At 38.4% G+C, this 19,043-nt stretch overlaps 1 protein-coding gene across 1 annotated transcript in view; it reads right to left on the reverse strand.

Moving 5' to 3' along the window:
• Positions 1-1,012: 1,012 nt before the first annotated feature.
• The window catches only part of EPB41L4A (erythrocyte membrane protein band 4.1 like 4A), a 118,332-nt gene continuing 100,301 nt past the window's right edge, over positions 1,013-19,043 (reverse strand). Inside the window, exons 17-23 of the mRNA XM_036403354.1 lie at positions 18,758-18,835; positions 14,293-14,412; positions 8,903-8,950; positions 8,240-8,308; positions 7,258-7,368; positions 6,153-6,234; positions 1,013-5,103 (exon numbers count right to left, since the gene is read on the reverse strand). Coding sequence (XP_036259247.1) covers positions 4,975-5,103; positions 6,153-6,234; positions 7,258-7,368; positions 8,240-8,308; positions 8,903-8,950; positions 14,293-14,412; positions 18,758-18,835 — 637 coding nt within the window. The 3' untranslated portion in view covers positions 1,013-4,974. The remainder of the gene's footprint in view (positions 5,104-6,152; positions 6,235-7,257; positions 7,369-8,239; positions 8,309-8,902; positions 8,951-14,292; positions 14,413-18,757; positions 18,836-19,043) is intronic.

The following is a 19,043-nucleotide window of genomic DNA, read 5'->3' on the forward strand; positions in this document are numbered from 1 at the left end:
GCATTTTAAAATTTAAAAAAAATCTCATGAGCTACAGCTAGTGACAGGATGTGATGATTGGTACCTAACCCCAGGGTTAGATACTTGATTGGTATCAACCTCAGGGTAAACTTCCTTTCAACTAAAAAAGATGTAGAACCCCAAGCTTTAATATGTAATGCAGGTGTTCGAGTGGGGTAGAACAAGAGAAAAGTGAGCTACAGGGAGCAATAGGTGCGTGCAAGGGTCACAGATTACTTAAATAATAATGCTGGTAAATATGAAGTACGATGTTAAACATTAGGACTGCCTTTTACTTTGTATGACTGGCTAACTGAATTGCACCCTTGAAAAAAACATCAGAGTATAAGAATCTGCTCAGCAATAAAAACTGAAGAGAAAGGATAAGGTATTCATATTCTGGAACAACCTACTACATGCACTGAAACCCTGCTTTGCGGGAACTTGGTGGACACCATGTGCTCCTGGGAAGTAGAAAAAATAAATCTTTCGGAGTTTGGTTATTTTTTGCTTTTGTTTCTGCTTTACTAAATTCCTTTATCTTGACCCACAAGGATTTTTTCCATCTAATTCCCTTGCCCATCCTGTTAAGGAGGGGAGTGATAGAGCAGCTTGGTGGGCACCTGGTGTCCTGCCAAGGTCAACACACCACAGGTCTTACTAAGGAGAACAAATACAGGAATAAAAACAGACACATTAAGGAGAGAGTGTCTGCCACACTGGCTCTGTATCTGTGTTTTTGCTTTCACAGCTTACATAGTCTGCTGCTTCCTCTCTGGTGATTTTTAGGTGAGAAAGGAAACTGGTATAGATGTGCACTGGAAATGCAAAGCTTACACTGACAACTTCCTGCTACAAGATAAAGTACTTAATCTGGAGAAGCTGTATCCTCAAGTGGATTTTAATTGGTACTACACCTGTTTTTACCAGATGGTGGTGTCAAATGAATCTGTGTTTCTGAAGGCTTTGCTCCTTAGTGTAATGTAAATAAGACACACAGGCAACCATGCAATGCCCTAAAAATTCAAGTTTTACTTGACTTTTAAATAACCTGGACACAAGTATTGACACAGCCATCTATCAAACTCATTTTAAAATAAAGCACACAGTTGCTTCATGAATACCTAATGTATATGGAACAAATGTATCACATTGGTATGTTCATGTATGTTGTCTTCAAACACCTTTCTAAGGGGTTCTGAATTAAACAAATCTTCCCAAAAGAAAACATGCTATCTCTTCAGTTCAATATCCACCTGCCTAAAGGGAATGACTTTGGCAACTTAAATAGTAATGACTTTGCAACAAACATCATCAATATAATGAGCTTGGTTAGAATACAAGTTGCAGAGTTAGTGATAGTGGTAAGAGGTGCAGTGTAGAAAACAGCATGTCCAGGCTAGTTCCAAATGAAAGAAACCAGCCAACTAAGCAAGGGAACCAGTATAGGATATACTGCAGTCCTTTTGTGCTGTGGTTAGCAAGCCCTCTTTATTGTATAAAATACATGTTTTGCAAAAGGTTGTGCAAATATGTTGCAATTGTTGCTAATTAGTGAAAGTTCTATAACTTACCAATGCTTAGCACTTATGGAAGTCTCAGAAAAGGTAAAGGCAGAGGCACAAAGTTAAAATCATTGGCCTGAAATCAGTTCAGGAGAATTAAGATGAGAAGGCCTCAAATACCAGTCCTTTGTCCAAGTGAGCAGGGGTCTGTGTATGGCATTCAACCCCAGGGTAAACTTCCTGACACTGTTACAGATCTCATGTCTTTTGCCTGATTCATCAGGATGTACAAGGATTTTAGACTGACATCCAGACTCCAGATCTGAAAATGCAACTGCCTCTAGGCACTGAACGCCGCAGGAGAGCTGGGGAAGGGTAGCAACAGCGGAGAGGGCAAGGTGTAGCTCAGAGCTGTAAGAGGCTGATCACTTAGACATGTAGAGCTGGTTTAGGTGTAGAAGGCATAGCTGTGACACAGTGTTTTCAGTGATTGATCACTTGTGTGTGTGTATCTCTCACAAAAATATCATTAAAAAGGTGCTTTTCCTCAAATGATTGAGGAAAAGAAGCTTGAAGGGAAAGGAGGATCACATATATGAAAGAAACTTGTTTTTCTGTACTGTTAGCTGACAGTGATATCCTTGTTGCAAGTTTTGCCTTGTTTTGGCACAACAAAACATTTGGAAAATGTGTAATAGAGGCATTATATCTTTAGTCTTTTGTGGACACAAAACTGAATTGTAGTGGCCCAGGCTAACATCAGACTTGCTAAAAACCTGCTTCATCAGGGAGAAGATCACTAACTCAAATCTAGGGCTCTCTCTGTAAACTTCTCATCTAGAAGCAAAAAAGTTGGCTTGATTACAAAACAAATCTCCAGTGACTTGAGAATTTAAACCTTTCACTACTAGACTAGACAAGCTATTTTCTGATGTAGTGCAGTAAGTAAAATACCATGCACTTGGCTGAGGGTATCCAGCAATAACACACAAAAGGCCACAGGAAGATGAAAGCATACAGGAAAACATGAGGTTTGATATAAACCTTTGATCAATATTTAAAGACTGGCAAGATAGGTACACTATGTACAGATAATTCTCAATAACACAAATCCCCCTGCAGTATATGTGATACTTACCTGTGCTGGGTAAGGATAGCAAACTTATAGTAATGATTAGAAAGCACCAAACTATAAGCAAGTGTGTAATGCTCCAAGCTGGAATACCTTCTCAAAGGAACAAGGAGCAGCTTTCATTGCTGATACTAATCAGTTCTTGTACAGTTTGTCATTTTTCAGTTGCCTTCCAAAAGATTGTGATGCTCTCCATTAAGCCATTTTGCCATGGTGATTTCTTTGATCAGGGTTGATCAGGGTTTTTTGTTGTGGTTTGGGTTTGGATTTTTTTTTTTTTTTCATTTTGGTTTGTTTTGGTTTTTTGTTTTGTTTGGGATTTTCTTGACTGTTGTTCTTGACAGTACTACACAAGGTCATAAACAGATCCTACAGGATCACTTTAAATTGGAGCAATGAAACCATTTAACAAACTTAAAAAGCTGAGTAAGTACTTTAAACCAAGCCCAACAATGTCCTAGAATTAAATCCACAGGAAATTCAAAAAATTCTAAAGAATCTCCATGAAAACTGAATTTTTACTACATGAATTTTTTTGATCTTGCTCTTTCCTTCCCTTAGATTTGTTTACTGAGACTGTAGAAGCAGAGCTGTCCCAAGTAAATGACCAAAGAAAAGTATTTGTTAAGTGAATCTGCCTTCCCTGCAGCACTTGCTAACCTAGAGACCACTCTATACTGTGATAGGAATATATAAACTGTATGGCGGCCACCCTGGCTAGTAACATCCACCTGACCACTTCACATCATGAAACAATGAAGAATCAAAAAATAAAGTGGAAAATAAAACACATTGTACAACATTTTGCTTACCAGTTTAGTCAGTTAAAATGTGTATTATAATCCCATGCCTCTTGTAAAGTGTAACTTAAACACTTTATGCTAACTCCAGTTCTCAAGCAGTGTTGCTTTTCTGACAGGACTGCAATTCCCTGGTGTTGCTTGGACTGGAAGACACAGGATCACTGCAAATCTCTGTGGATTGTGAGGGTTGAATGTAGAGAGGACAGATGTAGAAAGGCACATGAGCTGCTACAGCTGTTTGTGACACTGGGTGACAAATTCAGTACTTAGCTCAATGATTACACTTAGCAAAAAATTACTTCCACAACACAAAGACTTTGCTAAGCTCCCTAGCAAGTCAGCAACACTTGAAGGTTCATCCATGGGCTGACTGTGGACAAATGGGAGGCAGAGAAGTGATTTTCAGATATATGTAAGAAGTGATAGGACAAGAGGAGAACCAGGCATCACTTCAGATATATATTAGAAGATAACCCACTCAATGTGCAGCATCATTAAAACTTAGTATTCCTACCATGACAATAGAAAAAAAATTATAGTTCTCATACCTGAAAGACCGCCTTTGTAATTTTAACATAGTAGAAATGGCTCAGAGAAAAGTGTCAGATTATTTTATATGAGATATTAAGACAGATTTTGCTAATCTAGATTAAAAAAAAAAGGCGCTATTTTCTAGCTGTTTTAAATACTACTCCACAAGTTTCATTTAACCAGCACTGAAGTGCCTTGTTAAGCAGTCTTAACACAGTGGGTCAATTTATCTTCCCCAGTTTCCAATGTGCTTAACTACAAGTTGGTAAATGTATTTCTGTGGTATGGAATGTTCATTTAAATAGTCTCTCTACACAAAAGGACATTCAAAATTTAGAACACTTAAACCTGCCCAAAGCAAAGTAAGTCTGTATCATCTCTGGAATGCACTGCTACAGCATGTTACAGAGTCTACTGTTTTTGAGCTAAAATGGGTTGAGTCAGATTTTGTATCAACAACACAAGCATCTGTTACTGTGCTAGGTTAAAATAACTCTTGTAAGAGCTATCTGTCCTTATGTCTCAGAACATAAGTTGATCCCCATATAAATTGTGAAGATAATTTCCCCATATCACACTGTATTGCACAATTGACCAAAAATATTACTAATTTACTTATCTTGAAGCATCTGATCCTGATCATGTCAGTTAACAGTCACTTCTTGGAACAAGGCTCTTCAGTTACAGAGCAGACCATGAAGCCTGTTTTGTTGCAGCAATTTTTTTGTTGTTGTTCATTTTTTGGAAATTTAACTACTGATCTTTCAGTTTTGAAAAGACTTTTGGTTTTGGTTGTCTATCAGGCAGCTTGTCCTCAATCAGTCACACCTCTAGAATGGTGTTGGTGATAAAACCATTGCTTGGTCTTCCCAGCAAGCAGGCTGCACTGCCAGGTGTCCTGAAGGAAAGACCACCATGTCGACTTCAGTTCCTTCTCTTGCACACGTAAACAAATTCTCACTTTCCAAAGACCAAAATCCATTCACCATCTTCAATTCATCAGTCAAGTCTCCACCTTGAAGCGTGACACCTGTACAGTTTTTACAATCTTAGTGTTGGGTTTTCCATCAACATTATTAGTGGATAGCAGAGATGGTTCTTCTATCAGGCTGTCCTTAGATCCTTTCTGCCTCTGAAGAGAATAAATTAAACATGTTGTTGAAAAGATACAGAAGAATTTAAACATTGTATTTTGCTAACTTGCTATGAAAGCCTTAGGCTATGGTATGGCAATTCGTGTATACGTATATATACGTGCATCAGGAATATTAAAGTCTCTACATTTGCTTGATCAAACAGAACTTTTTCCCTTCTTGCCTCCTGCCAGCTGCTGCCCCTTTGTGCTATTGCCTATTCAGGAAATGCCATGTTGATATTTAGCAAAACACTGCAAGTAAACACCCACAAGGAATTCATGTCCACTGTTGTGAGGGAGCCTGGGGCAGAGGGAAAAGAGAGGTGTTTGTACACACTGAACATTTTAACATTACTGGTATGGTAAGTTAGGTGTCTGGAATTCTCCCTTCCATGTTTTGGTTCTCCTTTTGTGTGTTTGTACAAAAGACCTGTGAGTGCTTTTGAACAGAATTTGCTTCTCACATTCTGAGCTCAATAAAACCATCAAAACTGAGAGATATGGTAGTGTAATATATGATGAAAGACAGTGATTAAGTTAGATTAACAAAAGGCAACTTCTGTCCTTTTTAGATTTCAATAACCTAAAAAATTATTTGGGGGAAGGAGGTGGTGGGGGGAATAAAAGAGAAAGGAAAATAAAAGAAGCACTGTTTCAAGCCCAAGCAACAAAACTCTTCAGACAACCTCTAAAAGAGATTAATAAATGATGTGATTACACCTGCATCACAACCACACCTGCATAATTCAAGAAGTGGTAAAAGTCAGTTTTCCTTCAGTGACAAGCAGAGATGCATCTTAGGAATGCATCAGATGGGAAAGAGTTCTCCAACAGCAGGAGCAGGTGTTCACAGTGGCATATGCTACAGAAGTACATGTATTTTGGAATACAAACAAAGTGTAAGTAAAATACAAAAATTTGATTAAAAAAAAAAAATCTCGTCTTTATTTTTCACTGTAAATCAAAGACTATCTTAAATAAAGCACTAGAGTCCCACTTCTCCCTCCAATAAGTAGGAAAATTGAAAAGGGTGTACAATCACTAACCTGCTGAGTCAGCTGGATGCTAGGAACTTTCCCATCTGAAGATCGTGTAACAGGCAGTGGAGGGACCAGATCAGTTTTGACACTGGAATTATGATATCACAAAATGGATGTTGCTTTAATGAGGTTAACTATAACTGTGCAGAGGAAGAACAATGAAACTGACACAGACTACTCTATTGATCTGAAAGGCTTCTATCACCTGACTTAGGACATCTGAAAGCTGTCATGCTGATCCTCTGTGGGCACCTTCAGGGTATAGCCCATCCCATTCCTGTCTTTTCCTGGTCTTCGGAAGGAGCCCAAATTGATACAACATCATTGAATAACTGAATGTTTTGATTTTGGAGGGACCATAAAGATCCTCCAGTTCCACCTCCTGCTATAGGCCTGGATACCTTCCACTATCCCAGGTTGCTCAGAGTTCCCTCCAGCCTGGTCTTGGGCACTTCTAGGGATGGGGCAGCCACAGCTGCTCTGGGCAACCTCTGCCAGAGCCCAGCCACCCTCATGGCAAAGACAAGTCTCATATGAAATCATTGGTGTGCCACACCTCCTTCAGAGTGCTATCCAGCTAAAACTAGTCTTCCAGGCTGGGACTGTTTTTCATATTTTTATGGCCTTGCTGCAACCGAAAATGGGGCTATTACTTTTCCATTCATCAGTACTCTTCAGCCTTCTAGGGAAGACTGATCCACCAGATGATGAAAGGGGTTGTACTAGAGTTCCCATGAAAAAAATTACAGGCCAAACACTGATAACATCTTAACTCTATCAAGGATGAAGTTACTTGGAAAGCAACCCCATAGATTCTCATCCCCGAAGCAGCTTTATGACCCACCACTAAAGACCAATACAGGTTTACTTCAGCCTTTTCAGTTTTTCTTCCTTTCAAATGGATCAAGAAAACCACTTTGGCTGAGAACAGACCATAAATGTTTTTGGAGTTGTTTCCTTTATGTTTAGCTCTGAAGACATACTATTCAGGGGGTCACCTGAACCCTGTGCCACCAACAAGCCACATTTATGCAGCTTCTTACCACCATGACCTCTGTCAATTTTTGGGCTGCACTAGACTAGTTCAGTGCTAATAACCATGTTCACATACTTCACTTCAGACAGGACAGATCTCTCCCCATCGGAGCACTGGGACCGCCGGTACTGCCGGTAGCTGCGAGGGGAGTGCGAGTGCCGGATGCGGATGGGGTCACCTTGAGTCCTGAGAGACACAGAATTCACAACAGGGTTTGGTAAACCAGATCTTTGGCACAGAACACAAATTCAGCTGCAGACTAAGTCTTCGCATTTCGTACTGAAGTGTAACAGATGGCTTCTTCTTGCACTGGCTGAATTTAAAGGGCTGATGCTTCTTTTTGGAAATCTGCACTTGGAATTCAATGCTTTAAGAGAGCAGAGGTCACAAACTGGCATGCCCATGTTTGAGAATGGAACTTTAATGAAGAATGCATTAATTCATATGTCCTTAACATCAGCCTTTTCTGCCTAGTGGTGTTTGGAAGTACATTATAATGCAACCCAGGATCCCATTTCTGCCACATTCAAGCTGCTTGCATTGACACTTGGAATCCCAAATGGGCAATTATTTCAGTGAAATGGATGTTGGTTCTTAAGGAAATAGCTATGCCCTGGCAGCTGCCCATGACAACCCAGGGAAGGGGTTGCAGAGATTAAAGAGTGCCTTGGATGGTTGGAATATTTAAAACAAAGAAGAAGTTTAGGAAAAAAATTATTTTCTTGTTTGCATTCACTTCTTTCTGGTTCTGTAGTTTATAATATAAGTTTCATGGCTAGCATAGGGAGACATACAGAACATACAGATACCTTCATGAGTGTGTGGAATAGATTAGGAGAGATTAAGATGGGTTTTTTTTCTTATTTTGAAAAGTAAAAATATTTGATTTAAGATTATTAAGTATCCCCACCCAACCCATCCTAGGGGAGTATTTGGAATAGATATGAGCTTATAGATTATATGTAAACCCATTCCTATTTCAGTAGGACACAGTTCACAGTAAAGTAAAAAAAGTGGGCTTTTATATTCACAAAAAATAAATTCTAACCAAACTCACTCTACTTTAGTGTATGGAATTTCTTTCAATTGCTCCTCAGATAGGCCAGATGGATCCACAAGGTCCTTCCTATAAAGGGTTAGGAAAAGTAAAAACTGTAACATTAACTGTGAAGTGCAAAAATTTTTATTCTATTTGGCTAAAAATATTTACTAAAACAAGCTGTTGTCAGCCCTGAAGCTATCTTGACATCAAAATAGGACACTTATTTTGAAATAAGTATAACTTCACCTTGATTGCTTCAACTGCATGTCTCATCCTGTTCTACCTTCTTCTCACTTCCCTGCAAATCTGATCTTGTTGCTTCACAATATCATGAACATTATGTGTGCTGAACAGTGAACATGCTTTGGAATTGCTAAATATCTTCCTAAGGGGTAATGGGGTGTTGTCATGCTAAAAGTGTCAATATTGACATTTTGGAAGCCACACAGGAATAAATCTCTAAAATTAGGTATTGTTCTTTAATAATTCATTTACATACAATGGTCATCTTTATTCAGTGCACTCAGTGACCTGCAGTATCTTCTACACACAGGAGGTCATTAACATATACATAATTTACTGAAACTAAATCAGTGTAGTGCCACAGTGGATGGGATTTTAATAACTACATTAAAGGCAAACCAAGCATCTCTCAGACCCTACAAGGACCATACTTACTGAATATGTTTCCACAGTTCTTCTTTAGCTTGTACATCTGGACTTCTCCTATAAATATCAACAAAGAAAACAAAGGCTCAGCTGTGAAAACCATTGTCTGACCATGTTGCTGTCCAAATAACTTTTAACAGCACAGACCCTGCACAGAAATCATGATAAATATAATCCACCAGTGACTTCAATTTTAAGGTTTGTTATCTCAGAAAATTCATTAAACTTCATCGCTGTATTTCAACTAAAAAGTCATTTCTTGAATGACAGGCTCTCAATCACAATTCCAGTTTCACCAGCCTTTAGCAAGAGTGTACATAAAATATAAACAACAGCAGAATTCCCCAAGCCAAATCACTGCCCAGTCGCTGCCAACACTTATCCCTCCAAGGACAGCACATTTTGGAATAACACTTCTGAAAAAGGCCCTCAGAAATGTCCTGTGGCCCACAGAGCCCTTGGTGGGCAGAAGGAAGCACAGGCCACAGGCCACAGATCAGCGATCCCAGCCATTACCCATGGACACCACTGGGAAAAACCTGAATGAAACAACTCCACTGCAATCACAGTGCAGCCTCTCTCTTTCTGGTCATCTCCAAAAAAGGTTTCTGCTCAATTTATGTATTTTTGGTGTCCAATACAAAAAAAAAACCCAGCAACAAACTAATCAAACTAGCAACTATGCCTACTTATGCACCCAAATATTTCAGCAAGTATTCAATTCACACACAAAGAATTTACCAAAAATGGTAATCTCCCTGTTGCAGACATAGAGTGGAGCAAAGCAAGCCTGAGGGGGAGGTTTCGCATTTTCTACTAAATCACAGAATAGATGCTTCTAACTAGAACTCCTTTATTTTTACTTTTCTTTTCCTTCTCTATTGCAAGGTAAGTGCAAAACCACCACTGTTGTTTAAGTTGCCCCTGGAATTCACCCAAACCCATTCAGAGTAGTAGATAAGTAAAGATTTTAGACAATGGCAAGGACTACATTTGCATTGACAGATCTGGTAACTCTTTTCCTTGTCATTATATAAGCTCAGTGTCAACAGCTAGACTGTTCCACACTATCTAAGATGTGAGGGATGCAACTTTTAGACACATACAGCACACATAAACACGCCCAAAGTTTCTCAAATACTAAGTCTTACACCATCAGGTCATACAGCCTGATCTTTTTTTCTCTTAGGCAAAAAGGCCTAACATATTCAAAGATGCTTTAGAAGGGATATTATCCAAATTTAGATGCAGATCAAGGAGGACAGCAGAGATCTGCATTTTTACCATGTTTGGCTTATTTCCAGACTTCAGCCTAGGAATAATGTTCAGAGACATCTATATGGCAGTAAACACTATACAGCTGATGTAAAGGCAGAATATTTTGGAATGGTGATGTTTTGGGATATTTTTTAGATTTTATAGGAGCAGAAGTACTAGGAGATACTACTTGACTGGTTTATAAACACCAGAGAAGAACCAAAGGGTGAAAAACAATCTAGCATTTGTGTTTCCCTAGTAGGGCTAAAATTAATTAATGCATAACCACCTCAGGCTACAAGACTTTCCAGGCAGGATGATTCTCATCCTTGACAAACTGCTGTCCATTCCAGCTCCTCAGGTTCTCATGATGGCAACAGCTACAGTGTGGGTGGTTTACAGTCCATTTGTTTTCTGTGTTCAGAGCTTTTTAAATATTTTTGTGTTTCTGTTTATTATATTGCATTAAATTTTCTCTGATTTTCACTTCTATCTGTGCCTCCTGCTTTCTGTGACCAGCTCCAGGTATTTTGCTCTGTGATTTCTGCAATTTTCCCCTCTTCCATCCCTGCAATTAGCCTAATAATAAAGACTTTGCTGTACAATACAATTTAGCAGTATGGCATCCCATGGGAAAAAAAAAAAAGGGGCTAAGCACAATACTCCTAATACTCCTTCACTCCTTCACCCTTCTTGCATTTACTTCTCTTTATTGCATCTTTCCATGCTGCATTTAACTCCCTGATGCAGTAAATTCAGTGGCATTTAAAAGCCTTTTCTCCCCTCAGTTTTGAACTGATTTCTGCCCCCATGTAGCTTCCTGCTCACAAAATAGCAGCTGCAAACCCTGCGATCACCCTGGGGGGTGGAAGATAGGCATCCTCTTCTGAGGCTGAATAATCAGACAGCAGGGAATGTGAAAGCTCCCTGGAAATGCCAGCTTCTCCAGGGAGGCTTTGTCATGCTTACAAGCCCTAGTTTGCCTGAGGAAGCAAAGCCCCAAGGTTGCTCCCTAACCTAGGACCCGCACAAAGCAGGGTATTGTGCACACCACTGACCCATTTGATCAGCTCATGGCTTTTACTTATTCATGGAAATACAGCAGTTCAGGACCTGGCCTTAAGACTCAAGTATCACAAAAGCATTGTGTGAAGCCACACCAACAGTAAGAAATATTAATTGTGGGGCAGCGTGGAAAGAGAGTGGTTAAAAAGGAAGACATCTCCATTTCTCCACTTTCTAGGAACTGTGCTTCCTGCTTTCTGTGACCAGCTCCAGGTATTTTGCTCTGTGATCTCTGCCACTTTCCTTCTTTCCATCCCTGCAATTACATTAATAATAAAGCCTTTGCTGTACAATACCAATTTAGCAGTATGGCATACCATGGGGAAAAAAAAGAAAAAAGGGCTGAATACAATGATTCCTCAGACCAAACTTCTCTTAGACTTCACATCCTGCAACTAGTTATTTTCCATCCATTTAAGAAGTGTTACCATACTAGGATAACCTTACAGCACTTATTCAGGTTAGCTCCCCACCAAAGAATATAAAGAAATATGATGCAGATAAAGTAACTTAATTAAGGCGTTTTCTTTCCAAAGGCCTGTTCCCCCTTTCTTTGAAAGTAAAACGACAGAAAGCTTACAAAAAGAAGAGTGAAATGTAAGATGAAATGTAGGTATTGCATATTCTGCACAGGACATTTGTGTTTGTATGGTTCTTAAGAGCTCACAACAAAGCAATTCTTCTGTTAAATCTTTAAAGTCAGATCACAATCCCTCTTTTACTTTGTTTTCATCTTTTTACTGTGAATTTTTTTTTAAACTCACTGGTTTGATATATAGGACTCAGATTGTCCTATCTCAGTATCTGAATCAATACCTTCTGGACAATTTGCATGCTAATAAGTTTCTCTAATGCACAAGAAACCTAATGGGACTTCCCAGTAAGTGATGAATCTCATGGGGGTTTTTTGTTTATTTTTTATTTCGTTTGCACAAGCTGGAACAGCTCTACACATTAATAAGGTCTACATTATTTTTTGTGCCTGCATCTGCACCCTTATTAATATTTCAGTTTGAGTCACAAATGGTAAATTTAAATAGCCATGGAATTTTATGGCCATTCTTCTTAATTAGAAAAAGCCCTTTGGCTACACAGATGTTTTACATGAAGTCTTGAAAATAAACCCTGTGGAACTAGAATTGGGAGCTCTCTGCATTTGCTTATTCCTTGAGGAGAAAGAAAGGTCAAATTCCTGTCAAATACTTTTATTCCCAAGACCAAGGAGACACTACCTTGCCACCACAAATTATTAATATTACTCATTATCAAGCAAATGAAATGCACTATACCAGGCACAGTAACAAACATTTCAGGCACTACTTCACATATCCAAAGGGGAGTTCCATTTAAAAATGCAATAATGGACTTACTGTGAAAGAATTACCCGTTCTACTAAATTTAAGGGTTTGTATCAATTTTTGAATGGGCAAGTTGAAATGACCATTTGACAACATTTAAAACCAAAACAACCATAACCTATGGAATTATGTTTCCTTTTCTTCTGAACTGTATCTAGTCAAGTAAACAAACAGCTGAGCCAAACTAAATGAAATACATTCTCTAATAATGTACTACATGTTAACAGTAAAATGCCTTTTACAAATTTATTTTCAAAAATTAGTTTGGGCTTATTTCATTGTGGGTTTGTTTGTTTTTGTGGGTGTTTTTTTAACCTGGAGAGTATGATAAAAAGGAGAAACTCATGAATAACTAAAAGAATAGCAAAAGGAAATGAGACACCTTCCAAAATCTTCAGGACTTCCTCATTTCTTTGCTTCCGCTTGGACCTTTTCTTTCAAAGTTAGATGCTTAACATCTATGTGATTTTGCTATAAGTAGTTTAAATGAAATATAACTCAGAATGTCACTGTGCTGGAAAATCAAAGCAATTTCATAAGTTAAGTTAACCACAAGAGGGAACCCGTGCAGTCCAAACAATGAGATTTACCTGGCCTGTGGGTAAAAAAGAAAAGTTGGCTACAAATTTAATTGTAACCATTATTAACTGAGTACATTTCCTAGTTTACAGCACTTTCTGTATATAATAAAACAAACCAAAATCAAATTAAATGAACTGTATTCACTGGATTCCATACAAGTAAGCTTTAATATTCCTAAAGTTTAGTAATATATCATTGTATAATTACACCTAATAACACAAGACTTTTGCACAGCTGAAAGTGAACAAGTCTGTACAAAGCCTGTTAAAGAAGAAATTCCAATACTTGGATCTTTAAAGGTAAATTCTGTTCCTCATAAAGAAATAAAACTCTGCACTGTAAAACTGGAGACAACAAAGAGTTCTAGCGACATGGACAATTGAAGATAGAATTCAAGTGGATTTTAATGCTGGAAACTTCAATGCTGACTAAGATTTCAGTGATACCAAACAGTGTGTCTATGCCCCAAAAACAGGCCGTTTTAGAAAAGAAATATAAATTAAAGGAAACCAACATTTTCATTAGCTTGAGAAAATTAATTTCAAAAGCTGATAATTTCACCATGTCAGATCAGGCTGTAAGCAGGAACAGCAGCGCCTGGCAGTACAGGTCCATCATGGAATCCTGACATTGAGATGCAATATATCACTGACTGCTGCTTGTCAGGGATAATTTGACATGGAAACATGAGCAGCTGCTTTCATCTGGAACACCACTGCAGATATTATATGATTAAACAGGTGTGCATGTATTACATTAAAATGTTTGCAGCTATCAAGTAAAATCTCAATGCCTCCACAGATGTGCTGCCCAGAAAAGAGGAATCATTGTACTCATTACAGAACTGATGTTCAATGAGCCACAGAACCAGCCCAGACTTCTTCCCAGGTGATGGACAGAGTTTCTCAGAATCTTTGTTACAAAGCCCTCTCTTCCTTATTTGTGCCCTAAAATTCAAATCACTAAACAAAAGCAATTTGACCACAAAGACAAATCTGCTAATGTGGGAATATGCCAGGTGAAAATCTCTGCTCCTCAGCAGCTGAGGGCCACCGCCACACTGGAGATATTCCTCCTGCTCTTTAACACGATTCAACAGCCTTAATTTACACATCAAAGGGTTCAAGGGTTACATACGATCGAGATCTGTGCCTGGATCGCCGGTAGTTTGGATCTGCTTGGGTTTTCCCCTTCTGCCGTCGCAGCACAGCTTCCCACTGAGGAGCCGAGTCAACCATATCATTTTCCTGCCGCAATCTGCAAAAGAGGTACCAAGAGTTTAGTCTGAGGGCCCTAAGAGCAGGATGCTCTGAGAAGCAATGGGGTATTTCTACCCCCACCCCCCAGAAAATCTGCTCCTGCAATGCTGTACTTAACCTTTAATGTCGCTAAATTTTAACTAATACTCCCAAACTGCATTAGCGTAAGAACTATATAAAAGAAAACCTGCTGATTTGTTATTTAGAAACAGCATGAGCCAAAAATGTAATAATCCATGCCTTTAAGGACAGACCCACAACTTGCATTCTTCTTCCCAGTCCAGGCCGCACATTTGGAATTTTTTCCCTGTTTACATATTCCACTCTACCTCATCTGTACCAAATGGGAGAAGACCCACATCATGCTACAAGGTTCTTCTACTACAACTTTCAGAATCACTTTATTGCAGCATGCAACTTCCTAGGATCCAGGGAAAAATCCACTCAGTGAGTCCCCACTCAGAAGAATCATCCTTTCATCCTGACCTGCAACAAAGCTCAGGATGCATGCGGATCTCCATGGCTCTACTTCCGCACCATCCCCTGAGGGTTTGGTCCCTGTCATGGCTTGTGTGGATCTAAATGACATACTATGACTTTTATTCCTTCTTTTTTTCAGTTTTTTTTTTTTTAATCCATTAATTAATTGATGGAATGCATTACAGATTGAGCCAAATATCAAAATCCTGTCAACTCAGCACATTTGTCAGCAGGCTGCAGTGATTCCACAATGCCACAGTCCTCCAGGCAGATGCTTCCCACAGTTTTGAGGTTGCACATATGACTGCTGAGATGAAGTGCTATGGTAGTGGAGCAAATGAATATGTTTGTCACAGCAGCGAATTTAAAATTCAGCAGAGATTTCAAAATATCCCTAGAAAACATCTCCCAAGTGTAGACTGTCTGATCGGATGGTATGGCTGGGATACTGGAGAAACCAGGGGGGAAGACTGACAGGTCCAACAAATAAAGAAGTCAACAGAGATAAAGGGATTACACTGGAGATGTAGGCAATGCAAAGTATGTTGTTGTTGCTCTTCACTTCAGATGTACTTTTCTCTTTGAGTTTTGAATTGTATCAGGCTAAACCAGCTACACAGGCTTCTGCTTTTCCTTTAATCAGATCTTCTCTTACATGCATAATGAATTTTGAGCTCAATCCCCAGCTACTGTAAACAGACACAACTCTACCAAATGGTATGAAGCATCTGGAGAAGACTGCAACCTCAGGTTTTGATTTCTAAGCAAATCTTTTTAAATCTGTAATCTGCTGACAGGTATTAACATAAACTTCTATCTAAGGATTTAGTAGAAAGACTCACACAGCAACAAGTAATGAGTTGTGATTTTCATCCCAAATAATCCAATTTGTGCTAACAGCAATCATCCCATATGGTAGAGACACCACCAACTGCCTCCCACACACGGCAGCCACTTGCACAAAAATACTGAAAATCTAAATATATAAAGTTAGCATTGCAGCTATTAAAACAAGGGATGTTAGCAAACTCAAAGTACTGTTGCACCACAGCAAAACTCTACTAGATGGAGACATGAAGAACATGCATTTTGCAGTTGCAAAGAAAGGTAGTATGCTCACATTTAACAAGGTAAAAGATGACCAAGGTACCACAATCTATATTAGATACATTATTTGAATGCAATGTTCAAATTCTAATCATTTTGGGGCAATTTTTTTAGGGTTTTGGTGACAGAAATGACAAAAAAAAATGCTGAAAGAAATTTAACTCAAATCCTAATTTTCTATTTAAAGATATTTTTGAATAAAAACTGTTGCCCTTGCCCTAAAAGTCCATTACAGTTTTCCTTTCAAAGTTTTCACTGGCACAGGTTGCTCAGAGAGGTGGTGGCATCTCCATCCTTGGAGATACTGAAAAGCTGCATGGGAATGGTACTGAACTACCAGCTCTTGGTGGCCCTGCTGGAGCAGTGGTTGGACCAGATGACAGCCAGAGGTCCCTGCCAGCCTCAACCATTCAGTCACTCTCTAAATCTATCAGATGCATCTTCTAAGTGTAGCCAGGAAGGAAAGTATGCTTCAGTATGTACTGCCTGCTCCTTTAATCTATTTTTATCTACACAATAAATTTTGACCACAGCATTGAAAATGCAAATGTATTTCTTCTGTGATTGAAATATGCTCATCACAGGTTCTTCTTCACTTTCATATGAACATCTGCTTAGGAGAAAACATTTAGATAATGGAGTGAAACCTCAAAGACTGAGATCAGGTAAAAAGATCTTCCCCAAGATTTTTCTAGTTTTCTACCTTCAGAAGCTCTATGTTTCTGGTTTTCTCTGATAATTTGTTTTCTTCTGGCAAATAGTTCACAGTGATCTCTTGTCATGTGAACAATATATTCTACTCTAATGTGATCAGAAGCAAACTTCTTTGGTTAATGTGAATATTCACTATTTTTTTCAACAAAATAAACCACTTTTGTTTCTGGTTGTGTCAGGGACCTGATTACTGTACTGGGAAATAAATTGTATTAGTCTATGCAACAGCAGAAATTTGGGTAACAGCAGTTGCAAGCCTCATTATAATGTCCTATTTAACCCTGCTAGTGCTGGCTCATCTCTGAAAACAGGAAAGTTGCTCAGAGCCTCTGACCTTCCAGCTTGTTATGTTCCTGCTATGGCTGCTAACAAAATGCAGAAATTCATTATGACTGGTTGTTTTCCTGCACCTGCTCACAAGGAAAAAGTCTTAGACTTCCAGCTCATTTAGTACTTGTTTAATCTAACACTGATAATGATCTTTTTTCTGGTCAGATTTCAAGTGATCACCTAAGAACAACAGATGCTCAAACATTAACATTTTTGTTGTATCTTCCATTTCTGAAAACGTGAAAAACTTAGAAACAAGCAAAAAAATTGATCTTTTTTTCTTTTTATTTTAATTCTTTTTTCCATTAAGTGAGGAAGTGTGGGTAAAAGCCCTTTCATTCTTCAAAAAATGATAAGCAGTACTTAATCCTTCTTAAAATTCAGTCTTTATATTTCCAGGAGTTCTTAAAAACATTCTTGTGGTCAGTCTCTAATTTCTTTCACTTGCTTGTGGAGCTCCCTGCAGAAGGAGTTTCACAAGAGGAAAAAAACCTGGCAAGAGTGTTCTGGGAGAAAAGGATACAAAATACCATTTACTGCTGATCACTGAAACTATATTCAGCATGTCATTTAAACTTCAGCTGGAAAACAAACCTTCCAGGCACACTAGGTTATTGTTAGCCTAGTACCCTACAAGACTGTGCTCTGATTTAGGCAAGCTTCAAAGAAATCTCATGTCTCAGATGTGCTTTATGCCATCCCATGTGAGTGTCACAATGGTTTTTAATATTTCTTTAACTACTGCAAGTCATGCTGAAAATGTAATTATACTGCATACTCCTGCTGCACTATATAGCATGCAATTATTTCTCAGACCTTCCAGAGATGTGGAAATCATTTATCACTGAATATAAGACATGAAGAAATGATGGCAGCTCATGCAGACAGTAACTTAGAAACTTCGCCTTAAAACAGCTCCTCTTTTGTCTAGTTACATTTCTCTTGCACTGTGTTTATGCAATATGAGGAAATTCTATGTGCTTTTACAAAGTATATTTTCAGAAATACCTCCAGTATATTGTGATCTCCAGTGCAACACAAAATACACAGCTTTGAAGGGAATTTATAGGAAATCAATAGTTATGTCCTCTTTTTCATACCAGCAAGAAGAAAAATAGAATATATAATACAGGACTTGTTAGCATCACTTGATATGAACTATTGCTGTCCTATTAAAACTTGATGCTGTACACATTTTAGGTTTGGACCCACACCTGACATTTCGGAAAACAAAATCTTTACACAATTAAATACATGAATTTAAAAACAACATTGAGATTCATACCACTAAAAATATTTTTACTTCTCAACAGCAATTTTCTGCTTGAAAAAATCTGCACTTGAATTTGTGAGGTAAAAGTATATGCTGAAAATATCATTATCAAGATATTATCCACTTTCTTTGCATTTATACCACAAGTCTTTTGTAAGTGTGCCCTGTACTTGATCTTGTGGTTCATTACTGAGCTCTTCCCAAGGAACAGGAGAGCAGGCATTCATTGCATAATGATGTATTCTGGCAATTATCACTCTTCTTTTTCAGAAAAGGGTCTTCAGCTGCCTCAGGAGGACTCTATTCACATAAAATACGTTAAATCCATTTTTACTATGTTTATCTGAGAAAAGTCCATCTCCATTTGTGTGTTTAATGTCTTCCTAAAGACATGAAATTCTTCATGTATTCCTGTGTAAAATATTTAATATATTGTCACCTGTTTCTCTTCTTCCGATGCTCTCTGTTGGAATTTTCAGATTCACTGCCACTGCTGGTGTTACAACGGGACCGTGACCTGGAGAAGAGAAAAGCAACATCTCAGGATGAATTTATCTACCAACACCAAAATTATTGCAGTGCTAAATGAGGAAAGAACAACACTGTAAAGACATTACTCAGAAAACCAGAATTAAAAGACTCTGGAGTGCTTGTCTACACCTGCAAGTCATATTATCTTTTTCTTATTAATTGATTGGAAAGAACTGCTCCAAAAGTAGTGCACC

The sequence above is a fragment of the Molothrus ater genome (assembly GCF_012460135.2).
Source record: "Molothrus ater isolate BHLD 08-10-18 breed brown headed cowbird chromosome Z unlocalized genomic scaffold, BPBGC_Mater_1.1 matZ_random_MA35, whole genome shotgun sequence".
NCBI classification, from domain to species: domain Eukaryota; kingdom Metazoa; phylum Chordata; class Aves; order Passeriformes; family Icteridae; genus Molothrus; species Molothrus ater.